At 46.0% G+C, this 14,237-nt stretch overlaps 1 protein-coding gene across 1 annotated transcript in view; it reads left to right on the plus strand.

The window, feature by feature from the left end:
* Positions 1-3,183: 3,183 nt before the first annotated feature.
* The window catches only part of LOC119307848 (2-alkenal reductase (NADP(+)-dependent)-like), a 22,668-nt gene continuing 11,614 nt past the window's right edge, over positions 3,184-14,237 (plus strand). Inside the window, exon 1 of the mRNA XM_037583937.1 lies at positions 3,184-3,575. Within this exon, the coding sequence (XP_037439834.1) occupies positions 3,339-3,575 (237 nt within the window). The 5' untranslated portion in view covers positions 3,184-3,338. The remainder of the gene's footprint in view (positions 3,576-14,237) is intronic.

A 14,237-nucleotide genomic window follows, 5' to 3' on the forward strand; every position in this document is an offset into this window, starting at 1 on the left:
CAGCAAGAAAGGGACAAGGCATACTTGCTCCCCCCTGGATGGGTTGGGGAAACTCTCTGCTTGCTCCCCGCCATCGTAAGTGGCTAGTCCGGCTCGGACGGAGACCATATATGCAGGCGGGAGGAACCCCTGGGTCTGCAACTCCACCAATCGGCCATGGGATACAGAACACTTCTCCCAATCTCCTGGCTTAGCACTACGGGAGCGAGAGGAGGAGCTGCGGTGGCCGGCCATGATGGTATGGCCTTTTTCGGGCGCGCTCTGATGAATCCTTGCTTGGGGAAGAGGGTGTGATTTGGATCTGAGGATCCCCCTCTCTTTAATAGACGATCTACTAACATGGTCAGGGTGGCAAATGTAAAAATGCCTCGACTTCTCGCATTCGCTCGATACGTGGAGACTACCATTATTAAAGTACAGAAGCCGAGGAGTGCAACATTAATGGGAAGCCGGACACTACTCGTTACAACAGGTACTCTGGATTTGGAGAAGAACCCGCCTTGCAATGCCAAAGACAATCTGCGTGCCGGACTAATCGTCATTGAAGCCTGGTTCAGGGGCTACTGAGGGAGTCCTGGATTAGGGGGTCCTCGGACAGCCGGACTATATACTTTGGTCGGACTGTTGGACTATGAAGATACAAGATTGAAGACTTCGTCCTGTGTCCGGGTGGGACTCTCCTTTGCGTGGAAGGCAAGCTTGGCAATTCGGATATGTAGATCTCCTTCTCTGTAACCGACTATGGGTAACCCTAGCCCCCTCCGGTGTCTATGTAAACTGGAGGGTTTAGTCCGTAGGACAACAACAATCATAATCATAGGCTAGCTTCTAGGGTTTAGCCTCTATGATCTCGTGGTAGATCAACTCTTTTAATACTCATATCATCAAGATCAATCAAGCAGGAAGTAGGGTATTACCTCCATCGAGAGGGCCTGAACCTGGGTAAACATTGTGTCCCCCGCCTTCTGTTACCATTAGCCTTAGACACACAGTTCGGGACCCCCTACCCGAGATCCGCCGGTTTTGACATCGACAACGACCTCCCAGCACTTCTTGAAAAAGATGCCTGTAAAGTCATCCAGGCCGGGAGCCTTGCCCACTCGGGGCCAATTTTCGTGTTTTGACCCTTTGTGCATAGTTTAGCCGGATCTGACCCTTGTTCGAAATTATTCTGGGATCTGACCCTTTTACCTACTGTCGCAGTTCTTGGCGGTAGGGTTACACAGCCTACCGCCAAGATAAATGGCGGTAAGACTAAACTGCACAATGATAGCCGTTTAACGTTGAAAATACCCTACCGTCAGGGCCTTTGATGGTAGGCTATGTAACCCTACCGCCGTGGTCGTCGGCGGTAGGCTATTCGCTCTTTGACATGCATGCGAGAACATTGTTCTCTGAGGTGATGGTGAAAGCCTGACTCTACCTACCACTAGCTTGCAAAATATTTTTCTCTCCTCCTGTACAGTACCGTACGGCCCTACATGGTCCCTCCACCCACGAGTGATACTGTGAAGGTCCTCTTTGCTCCCCTGCAAAAAAGAAATCATGTTCTCTCCTCCCGCTATTTAGATCTGGCATTGCATGCTTCTCTTTTTCTCTATTCGGTGAATACCCACCACTACTCTTTATCTGTGAAACTTTAGCATAAAAATACAAATAACTTAAGAAAGTAGGTGTCTGAACTTAGTAGAACTTTAACTTAAAATTCTAAAGAACATTTTATAATTATTTTAAAATTGGGTGGGCTTTGCTGTAAACAGTGAAGACCTTTTCATTTTTATTGTAAAATGTTAAATAAAAAGAAACAGGAGTTGGAGAGCTTTCTAAATATTAGGTCTGCACTTTGTCAGAAATATACATATTGGACTAGCTGTGTAAATTTGAAATATATAGATATTGGACTTGTTTCGTAGAGCAGGCCGCGAGAAACTCAAATACTTGAACGGATTTAAATTTGCACAATTTATTTAAAATTTATGATGGCACATTTGTTTCTTGTGTAATTTCTTGTTGAATAGGTGATTGTATGGGCTACAGAGCATGCTAGGAAGCGCTAGCTATGACATCTAACACATGCTCTAGTGGAGAGAGAGAATGTAAGAGGAACTATGACATTTAACACATGTTCTGGTGGAGAGAGAGAATGTAAGAGGAAAGAGAGAAATGCAACACCAGTGCATGTGACTCCATTGCTTTTCTTTCCTGGCACATGGACAGACCGATGTGAAGGAACTCGGATTAACCCATCGCATCTGCTGCTACCCGGCTAGCGTGCCCTCTGCTGCTGCCCAGCTAGCTAGGCAAGCATGCATGCAGCAGCGGTCAGCACGCTTGTAGCTGTATAATTACGAGCCCTCTAGCCCAGCCGCGCCGGCCTGCATGCACCTACCGCCGAGGATTACGGCGGTAGGTTACACAGCTTACCGCCAAAGACCTCGGCAGTAGGATTTTTTCAACGTTAAATGAATGTGACGGCACGGTTAAATCCTACCGTCAAGGCCTGTGACAGTACGTTGTGTAACCTTACCGTCAAAGACTACGGCAGTAAGTAAAAGGGTCAGATCCCGAAATAATTTCGAAGAGGGGTCAGATCCGGTTAAACTTTGGGCAAAGGGTCAAAACACGGAAATCGGCCCCCACTCGGTATCTCCTTAATGGCCTCCCAAACCTCCTCTGCGTGATAGTAGCATCAATGGTATGCAAGTCAGCAGGCTGCAAGTTGAGCGCATTCCAATTAAAGTCAAAGTTGCTCTTGTCCCCTTTCGCATGACCTCTGAGAAGTGATTATGGATGATCTTCTCTTTTCCCTGTGAACACCAACTTAACCGTGTGCAAGCTTGATACCGTGGATGTGGTTCCGTAAGGATGGACACGATGGCACGTAAAAAAAAAATGCAAAGTGCGCTGTACATCTGCTCTCGCTTTCACAATCGCCATCACAAACTGAAACGATACTCTGATCTCGCCTAACACGACTCTCATCGTTCACACGAGGTCAACCCAACCGACGGGGATCGCGGGCGTTCCCCACTAGGCCACTACCAGCATCGCGGGATGCAAGGCCATGGCCGTGGCCTCCCTGTCCGATGCTGCTGCCAACTGGTTCCAGATCAATCGAGATCCGGCTGACAGCTGACTGGTCACCATCTCTAAACGCACATGGTCGCACCACCCGCTCCATCCCCCGCATATACAAAACCTACGTACGCACCTCGCAGCGCACGACGGTTAGAAAAGCCAGTGTCAACTTCCCCCGTCCGCGCCGTCTCACGCGTCGTTCAAACCACTCGAGGCCTCATCGGCGGCCGTACACGCCATCGAAGCATCAAGGAGGAGCAATGGCGGCGGCGGAGGCAGAGGTGAGCAACAAGGGGGTGATCCTGAAGCAGTTCGTGACGGGGGTGCCCACCGAGGACGACCTGGAGCTTGTCACCGCCGTCGTTCGGCTGGCCGTGCCGCCTGGGTCGGCGTCCGTGATGGTCAAGAACCTCTACGTCTCCTGCGACCCCTACATGCGCAACCGGATGAGCGAGCACAACGAGGCAAGCTACATCGAGCAGTTCGTGCCAGGGGAGGTACCGTTGTTATTAATCCCGACTTAGTTATTTACAGCAACTTTAATAGGGCGATCCAAACGGACGGTCATTTCGTTCGCTTTTTATTCGTTTGGATCGTCTGCCCGTCTGCGTCCGCCCTGTTTTAGATATGGATCAGTAGGGCGTCCAACACGCCGACCCATACGTGCCAGCGTGGCCGCCTGACCCTCTTAATTTTTGCATGATTGCATAGTTTGAATCGAATAACCTAGTGTTGGACCGAATAAAATAGCATAGTTTATTACAAGCCGAATGAAAATAAAAATGTCTCACATAGCTCTCACATAGTTTTACAAACGAATAAAAGAATATACATCTATTGGTTGCCAACATGAGCCCACATATGCTCAACCAAATCATTTTGCAGTTGCACGTGAGTTTTCCAATCACGCATGTCTTGATGAAATTGGGTGAATTATTCAAACGTTGCCGCTACTCCATGCTCAGGCACAACATTCTCACCCTGAAACTGAAACCCTTGATTATACAGACGTTCTGGGTGCTCGTCTTCTACAATCATATTATGCATGATCACACAAGCAGTCATCACCTCCCATAGTTTCTGCGTGCTCCAGGTATTAGCAGGATACCGAATGATGCCCCATCGAGATTGCAAAACACCAAAGGCACGCTCGACATCCTTTCTAGCACTCTTTTGCTCTTGGGAAAATCTTTTCCTCTTCTCTCCGACAGGGTTGGGTATTGTCTTGACAATAGTGGTCCACTGAGGATAGATACCGTCACCCAGATAGTATCCTTTGTCGTAGTTGTGGCCGTTGACAGTAAAGTTCACCGGTGGGCTGTTGCCTTCGGCAAGCCTAGCAAACACTGGCGAGCGCTGAAACATGTTGATATCATTGTGTGATCCGGCCATACCAAAGAAAGAGTGCCAGATCCAGAGATCTTAAGACGACACGGCCTCTAGTATGACAGTGCAAGCCCTGACATGGCCCTTATACTACCCCTGCCAAGCAGAAGGGCAGTTCTTCCACTCCCAATGCATGCAGTCTATGCTACCAAGCATCCCTGGAAAGCCCCTGCTGGCATTCATCACCAACAAACGGGTTGTATCTTCAGCAGTCGGCTCTCTGAAGTACTCAGGGCCAAACACAGCAATAACAGCCTTGCAGAACTTATACAGGGACTCTAGGCAAATAGACCCGCTCATACGGACGTACTCGTCAATGATATCACCGGGCACCCCATATGCAAGCATTCGGATGGCGGCAGTGCATTTCTGATAAGAGGGAAAACCAATCTTGCCAACGGCATCCTCTTAGCACTCGAAATAGTCATCATAGCCGACCATCCCCTCTCTAATACGGTTGATGCCTACTCATACGAAAACAGCGTCAGAATTTCTGATGTTTGAACAACGGGTTTGTTATATCAAAGTAGTCCTTCCAAAGAAGGAAATGTCCGCTCTCTCGGTTGCGATTCAACGACGGAAGGTGGCCCGGAATGGAGCCACGGAACAATGGCCGTTGGCTGTTGAGGTGGTGATGGACCAACACGGCAGCCAATATCTCCTCCTCGTCATTGGAGGACGAATCGTCGGAGTCGCAAAGAAAATTGTGAAAAAAGAACTCGTTGGCAGAGTCCATTTTGTACCTTGGCAAACTGTCGAACAGTTTGCGGGCGTCGGCGAAGGAGACGGCCGGCAAAGGGAGTCGCGGCGCGTACGGACCAGCTAGTTGTCCTGCCGGCGTCCGACGAGCGTGCCGGTGAGGATCTGGCCGGGCGGCGAGGCGGCTTCTTGGTCGGGGGCGGCTATGTGGTGGGGGGCGGGGGTGTGGGAAGCAGTCGGCTCCCCAGCGGCAAGAGGGCGGTGGCGGGTGACGCGGGAGTGGGCGGCGTAGCTGGGCGGATGTGGAGGCGCCGGCAGCTGGCAGAGTCGCCGGCAAAAATGGGCGGCGGCGTCGACGACGAAGGAGGAGGGCAAGGGTTGTTGTTGGATGGGGGGAGGCCAATGTGCCACCGACCAGCGGGCCAGGAGAGGAGAGGGCGAGCGTGCGCGTATCCGCGCCGACGCAAATCCAGCTCAAAAATGAGTCGTCCATGGACGAAAAGCGGACGTCCGTCCGTTTGGATCGGCGCGTTAGGCCGCCTTTTGTGTCCGTGCCGATCCAAACGGACGGCGGCGTACGAAATGGGTCGCCCCGTTAAAGTTGCTCTTACTGTTTGGGTTGTCTCCTAATTTCTGCAGGAAATGAACTGTTTTATGTGTCCAACTAGTAATGAAACTGGCGCGCGTGCGCGAACCCAGCCCGCACTGCCGAATGTTTCTTTTCGGTTTTGAGCAGAATTCTATTTCTGTCGCCGCCTTCTCTTGGCAACTTTCCTTTTACGGTGAATTTTAAAAACAAGGTTTGGGATCACACGGCACTTGATTTGGTCGAATCTGGCAAGCTGGCCTCTGTTGAGTGTTCAGATCAAGTTTTTTAATATATCTATGAGATCGTAGAACATTTTTAGTATATCTATGAGATCGTAGCACATTTTTAATATATCTATGAGATGGTAGTACAGTAGATTCCCCTACTTATATATATTAATATATTACTCCTTCTGTACGAAAATATAAGATGTTTTTACAGTTCGAACTGCAAAAACGTATTTTTTTAGAGTACCCAAAGACGTACCATATCTTTATAGAAGGGAGTAAAGATTACAAGAGACCAACGGTTGATGCGAACATCAATTGTCGGAACACCCACACCATACAGATGTCCTTACATCAACTTCTCACAAATCTATCTAGGCCTCCTATACCTACACCCGCTCTCTTCCAATCTCGAATCTCGTCGATGATCCCTCTAGTTGTTTCTCCTCGTGTTTTTTGCTGCTTCTGTCTATTGAAGACTCTCGCATTCCATTGCTTCCAGAGTAACCAAGCAGCTGCTATGACAAAAGTGTCGAAACCCCTCATGTCCTTGCCTTGGAAGCCTCTCCTCGAACTGAGCCACCACTCGACAAAGGTGTCGATCGAGACATTAAGATGCAATGTGTCAAAACATGTGTGCCAAACCTCACGCGTGTAGACACATTGCACCAGAATGTGCTCGACATTATCCTCTTCATGCATGCAAGTATAGCACGTGGAAGGCACCTCCTGCAAGCCATGCCGTGCTCTCATGTATGATGTCCACAATCTGTATTGCACCGCCAGCCATGCGAAAATTTTCCACTTAAGCGGGGCCCAGCTTCTCCAAATCCCAATGGTCGTCGGGGATTGGATCCCACCCATGCACTGCTGGGTGTAGGTGGACTTTGCCGAGTACACGACAGATTTATCGTGTGGCCATGCAAAGGTATCCTCGACCTGCTCATCTCTCGGCACTGTAGCGATCGCGTGCCTAAGGTCCATGACCTGTATCAGCGCTCCAAAAGAGAGTTGGGGTTGCAGTTGAAACCATCTATCTCCACTCAAAGGCTGAGCCACTGTCCTAGTATTTCTAGTCTGTGTGTCCACTCCTGGGGCCAACAATGGCGCTATGTCCTAAACCGCAAAATCGTGAATCCATCTATCCCTCCAGAATAACACTTTGTCCCCTCTGCCAATGGTTATCATCACTAGGCTATCAAACACTTGTCGAGCCTCATCGTCAATCAGCATATGAAGACCTTGCCATGGCCTGTGCAACTCGGTACATCTAAGCCATTCCCATCTCACTCTGAGGGCTAGGGCTTGCAGACTCAAGTTCTTCACTCCAAGTCCACCATAGCCAAGCGGCCTACAGATTGAGCTCCAAGCCACTAAGCATTGGCCTCCATTTACTTGGTTCTTTCCGGCCCAGAAGAAAGCTCTCATCCAACTATTCATGTCCTCGAGGACCCAAGCCGGTGCCTTCATGACAAGCAAGTGATGAACTGGTCTTACCGCGATGACAGACTTCACCAACACGAGCCGACCCGAGCGCTGCATGAGACCTCTCTGCCATGCAGGAATAAAGTGTCTTACTTGGTCTAGGAGCGGTTTCCACTGCACCTCGGTAAGCTTCTTGATTGCTAACTGCAACCCTAGATATCTACAGGGGAATTCCCCAATGGCGCATTGCAAGAGGCTCTCGACTCTTGCCCAGTCCTCCTGATCTTCCGTTATAAGGATTGCCAATGATTTTCTATAATTGACCCTAAGGCCAGAAGCTCCACCAAATATCTCCAATGCATTCCTGACAAACTTGAGGTCCGTCATGGATGGCCTCACAAAGAGGGCGACATCATCTGCGTATATGGACAGTCTCTGCATCATCGAGATGCCCGTGTAACTGCTTAGCACTCCCTCCTGCAAGGCTCTAGTAATAATGGCCGAGAGGGCCTCCATAGCAATGACGAAGAGCAACGGGGAGACCGGATCCCCTTATCGAAGTCCCTTGGCATGCCAAATTCTCCTTCCGAGGGCTCCATTGACTAGCACACGCATATTAGCAGCCTGAAGCAGCGTGGCAATCCAATTTAGGTATACTATACCGAATCCTTTGGCTTAGAGAACCTCAAACAGGAATGGCCACGACAGGGAGTCGAACGCACGTGTGATATCCAGTTTAAGAAAGACACCATGATTCTTCCTGGCATGGATTTTCGTGGCTACTTGTCTCACAAGGAGGTAATTGTCATGCAAGCTCCTCCCTTTTATGAACGCTGACTGGTTCACTCCCACCAGTTCAAGCATTTGCTTTCGGACTCTGTTGGCGAGCAGTTTCGCTAAAAGCTTGGAAAAACTATGTGGCAAACTGACCGGCCGGAAATCTCCCACATCCAACGCATCCGCCTTTTTGGGTATGAGCACCATGAGAGCTTGATTAAGTCTTTTGAATCCTTTGCTCTCTCCCGATGCAAGCTTGGCAAGCGCTGCCATTATGTCATTTTTGATGATTGGCCAAGCTCTTTGATAAAACATACCACTGAATCCATCCGGTCTAGGTGTGCGATTTGGGTGCATGTCTTTAACTACTTGCCAAACTTCCTCCTCCGTGAAGATTACCTCTAGCTCCGATAGATCATGCTCCTCCATCCCCCAGAAACCTCATGTCCAAAGTGTGCGCTCTAGCATTCGCCGTGCCTAGCAGATCTTGGAAGGCGGTAGTGAAGATCTCCTCTTTACGACCCTGCTCTGTAGCTATCTCATCACCCACCCTCACTTGAGGGATGAAGTTCTTAGCTCTTCTTCCATTAGCCACCGCTTGGAAGAATTTAGTGTTAGCATCACCCTCACGTAACCACATGAATCTTGATCTCTGTTGCGTCAATCGTCCTTTCCAGCGAAGCGAGGCCCAGAGGGGCGAGCTTCAGGGTGCGTCTCAACCAAGTCTCCAGATCAGATAAATCTCGCGAATCCATTGCTTGGTCTAGCCTGAAAATAACGAGCGTCACCACTGGCATCTGAAGTTTGATGTTACCCACTTTTATCTGACCCCAAGCCTATAATGCAGCGCCCGCGTTTCTGAACAGGGCGTCAAGTCTCTTAAAAGGGTCCACAATCGCCGGGTCGCACACCCAAGCGTCCCACACCGCCTAATCAAAGCCCTCTAGCTTAGCCCAAAATGCCTCAAAGCGAAATATATTTTGATATGGGAAGTATTATGGTAAAAAGTTGTACAGGAAAACATAATGAGAACAAAAAGAAAACTAATGCATGGCCACAAGCCCTCTACAATATGTCAGATGAAAGTATCAACCCAAGGTTCCAGCCTTGTGTGTTTTCCTTCTAGCTCTCAAAATGAGCAATTTCATTTCCTCCTTAAATATCTTCTCGTGTCTGTATAGGTTTGGCTCTAGACCTTGGAAAACGTAGCCATCTCTAGTGTTTTGGATGGCTCATGTCACCAAAATGATGATCTTAATCTATACTTACTAATAAAGTCATTTGTGCTTCTCCTTGTTCGTCGTCAGTAATTTTGCATAAAAGTCCCTTTTTTGGTATTCAACCTGCACTCCATAAATATACATATTGTAGGTACCCCCCCCCCCTCTACATGTATAAGTCATCTTATGAAATCAAAATAATCTCAAAACAGTTAGGCGCGGTGCATTAACTCTCATATCATTTTCTTGTTTCTTGACATAAATAAAGGAATCAACCAATAAGAGATGTGGGGCGTACATGCTTTTAATGACTTGAGACTACCAAACACGACATGCAGTAGTCAGTTCATTGCATGTAATGCTATTAATTAGCAAATAAACATTAAGCCATCTCGTTTTTCCCTTCGCATTGGTCATGATGCACAACATAAGATGACGTATGCACCTGGACGGAGGGAGTACACCTCCACCAGCGATCGCTCGCGTTTTTCCCCAGCTCGTGCGTCGTCTGGGCCACGTTGGGCTGTTGTGAATAAAAACATAATTTCTTGGTGTGCGTGTAGGGTCGTTAAGGAAAAAATATAACTTCTTAATGTGGGGGTCGAACTCGGCACCTCCCTTCGGATGAAGGAGGGTCTAACAAAGCGCACTAACAATGCTAACTATTTAGAAGTCCCACCTCACCTTTTTACAAAAAGATCCAGTTATATACCTTCAAGAGTTGTCTAGGGCACCAACAGGTAGCTTTAATAGAGGGTGGTGTGCGGATTTCGGAATAAAGGAACTAACTCCCTCAATAAAAGAGAAAAAGAAGTCATAGTGAAACGGCTCTAATCGGACGGAATTGTTGGTTGACTTGTGGGACGGTGGGGTGGTGCAGGCTGGCTACTTGTGGGTCGACATGCAAAGGAATAAGGAACGATAGGATATCCAAAAAGATAAGTGCCACACATGTGGCACGAAGCAACATGGTCCAAACACCCCATTATCACCCATTTTGCCACATGAAACAGATGGCATCAGCAAAAACTTTTTGGTTTTTTGGACTTAAAAATAGTTTATCTTTGAAATAGAAAATCCAACTAAAAATCCGTTTTCATCATTAAATTCGCCTCAAAGAGATCTTCAAAACTAGATCCCATATTGATATGTTTCGATGACTTTTTTGGGGCAAAAAATTGACATGATGTTACTCTGAAGCTGTCATAGTGTTTACACTAAAGTTGCCATGATTTGTTTCATCTATTTTTTTAGATTTAAAGATACCATTGTATTTCAACTACTTTTCACGAAAATTTTAATTAACTGGCCATGGCTACTTTTAGTAATTAACCACGGCAAATCTAATTCATGGATCATGGCAATATTTAGTAAGTCATCGTGGCAAATTTAATTTATAGATCAAGGCAATTTTAGTATTTTGACCATGGCAATTCTAGTATTTTGACCATGGAAAATATTTTTTCTATGAACCATGGAAAATTTTAGTGCATGTATCATGACAAATTTAATTAATTCACCATGGCAATTTTAGCTTTTGGTTCATGGCAAATTTGAGTCATTGACTATGCATTTTTAAAGTAATTCACAACGGATTTCTTTTTAATGATGAACCATGTCAAAATTATTTCATGGATCATCGAAAAATTTAGTAATTCTCCATGGCGAGTTTGGTTTCTTAATTCTCCTTTTTATAACATGTCAAAATTTACTTTAAACATAGAAGAAAAAGTAGTTGAAACATATCATGGCAACTTCAATATAAATATTATGGAAATTTATGTGCAATAGACATGGAAACTTTTGACCGCCAAAAATATCGTCGAAACATATCGATATGAGATCTAGTTCCGAAGTCCTCGTCATGACGGATTTAATAGTGAAAACAGATTTTCAATCAAAATTTTTATTTAAGAGATAAAATATTTTAAAGTTTGGAAAACCCAAAAGATTTCCGTTGGCATCATACGTTTTTGTCCCTATTTGCATGCATGTGTGAAAGAAATAAAAAAAAACTGACGTGTCATAATGGGTGGCTAGAAGGGCGTTCGGTCCGATCTCCTTCAGCCCACACGTGTGAGCACAGTTACTTCGTGTCACACGTGTGGCACTTATCAGGATCCTAGGATATTGAGTCTCTGTTGGAAAAAGAAAGAAGGAAATAAGAAAGGGGATTTCAATCGACGTGTATAGAGAAATGAGTTAGGGAAAAATTAAGTCATTGTGACAGGAATGTAAGGAAGCTAGAAGGCGTGGAGCGCTTCTTTGTCCACGGCTTCTATATAAACCTCAAGGTGATAGCCAAGAGTAAGGAAAGAAATTTAGAACTTGCGGCAGAAAAATACGGAGGGAAAGCAAAAGCTTCTAATTAAAAAGGATTTCTAAAAAAATTAGGAAGGAAGAAATTTAGTCCTTGTGATGGGGAAGAAAAATAAGGAGGGAAAGCAGTCCAAATAAGGAAGGACCTGGGATTACTACGGGCTGTGCACATTGAGAATTTGGATTGTAGCTGGTTTATCCCTCATTCTGGCATTGTAGCACAGCTCGCAAGTCGAACAATATTTCTCTGGAAAAATAACATTGCGTACGTTTTAAAGATGGTCTACTCGAAAGAACTTCATGTTAGGGATATTTGAGAATACTTATTCTTTGAAAGAAACATAGTGATTGGATTAGAGGTGTTCGGGTGTGATGAATTTTGATCGCGTTCATTTTCCTAGTAAATAAATAAAAGGCAGATGCAGCCTCTGTTTTAGTCTTGGAAATGTGTCTTGGCGAATTATAAGTTAAAGGATATATTTCATTCATTCTTTACACTGAGTTGAGATCGTAGCACTTTGCTTTCGAGTGAGTTGATATATTTCATTTGTTCTTGGGAAAGGTTTGGATGGTAGTACATGAGTAAGAATTTTTGGAATCACCAAGCACTTGATCTGGTTGAGTTTGGCCTCTAAACTTACTAACTTTGCGGTAGGCGTTTGGCTTTATTCTACAAATTGTGCATTGCATTATAGAAATTGTCATAAATAATATATTTTCTATATGCAGCTGCAACCAATCAACTCAAGGGATAACACTAGACAACTAACTCTTGAGTGTTAATATATGCATGTACTTCTTTTATTATTTTTTCTGAAAAACTTTCGATCTATCCATCAACTATCAAGGTAGTACAAAGAACACCAGAAGTAAAAAATTACATCCAGGTACCTAGACCATCTAGCGATGACTACAAGCACTTAAGCAAGCCAATGACGCGCAGCTATCATCACCACTCCCTCATCAGAGCCGAGCAAACCTTGTTGTAGTACACAGTCGGGAAGTCTAGGACATGAACCCGAGCGTTTTGGTTCCATCACAAGGAACAAAACAAGCTACGCTCAGTTTGCTAAATCTCTACTCAAACTTTAGGAAGTGATGTAGAGGTGGTTTCCAACCAAATTCTTCAAGCCTATTGGTCTACCGTTGCCAAGACGCGTGGATCTCATCTTTTAGTCCATTAGAGTAATTAATAAGGACATCTATTTGATTAGAAAGAGACTAGTTTAGTTAGGAAGATAGGGATTTGATTTGTTCAGAAAGTTCAGGTTATGTCCTTCTAAGACATCAAGTCGTATCTTCTCTATGGATTATCGAATAGAGTAGCAAAAATCTAACACATGTCCCCAACCTTCTCTCCTCTCATCCATGGCACCATGGTCGGCCAATCTTCGCTCCTCGGAGTTGTACCCCCGATTGTGTCACGTTCATCGGTCTTACGACTGTTACCAATAATATCCTAGTGTGTGACAAATTCGTATCACACTTACCGATCCTTGCGGAAATTGCCAAGCTCATGGATGAAAAGATTTTTGGGCAAAAGAAGGAACTTGTGCACGAACTGCAGTGCACCATACTCAAGAAATTTGTGATAAACATTGAAGAACTCAAGGAGGAAGCATCAACCGACCTGGTAGCCATTGCACATCTAGAGAAGGGCGTCCCCGTTAAGACCTTCACTAAGGAGGAGCACCTGTAGGGAAAGCACAACCTCCATTGAAGTCCTTCCTCTTATCTCGAGGACCACACCCAGGTATACGAGAAGAGGGAAAACCTGCGCCTATGAGAAGTGGCAGGAGTACAACCTACAACCACGTCAGTGAAAACTCCAGTAGCCATGGGGTGCCCTCAAGAGGTAGCCATGCGACAAATCGCAAGAGTAGCTATGCTAGCAACTGTGGTGGTGATGGATTCCTCTCCGGTTGGTGTGGTGGACTCACAACCAACAACACCATTTGTTCCTAGTAGCAACGGCTCCTCTTCCCGAGTCATTGCTAGTCCCTTTGTTTCATGCACCGCTCCTCCATATGCTAGCAATTGCATTAGAGTTTATAGTAGCGGGAACAAAGGATGAGCCTGCCCTTGAAACCCTCCCTCACAAACCCTAAGGCTCACAAGCCCTGCCAACCTTCGTTCTTCCTCAGATTTGTACCCCAAGTGTGTCACATTTATCGATCTTGTGGTCGGTACTAATCCTAGCACGTGACAACCATCAAGAAGGATGTTATGTAAATGATTCGCAAATTTCAATCCATGAACTCCCAGGGATGAGCTATCTTAATGTAGTGGTAATGATGCTTCTGGCAAAGTCTGAAATTGGCTCGATGTCAAGCGATTTGTGACCAATCAGCCCGGTACACTTGTTCGGGGAAGCTTGTTGTTGAAGCTCTGGCGCCCAAGCATAACCATTCATGATAATCACTAACAGAGCTAGTTGGGTAAGGACGAGCCATTGCCCCCTCCAAGATTGATAAAATCGTGTATGACCCTCCAAAATTTTCATTTCAACCACCCAAC

Source organism: Triticum dicoccoides, chromosome 5B (assembly GCF_002162155.2).
Source record: "Triticum dicoccoides isolate Atlit2015 ecotype Zavitan chromosome 5B, WEW_v2.0, whole genome shotgun sequence".
NCBI classification, from domain to species: domain Eukaryota; kingdom Viridiplantae; phylum Streptophyta; class Magnoliopsida; order Poales; family Poaceae; genus Triticum; species Triticum dicoccoides.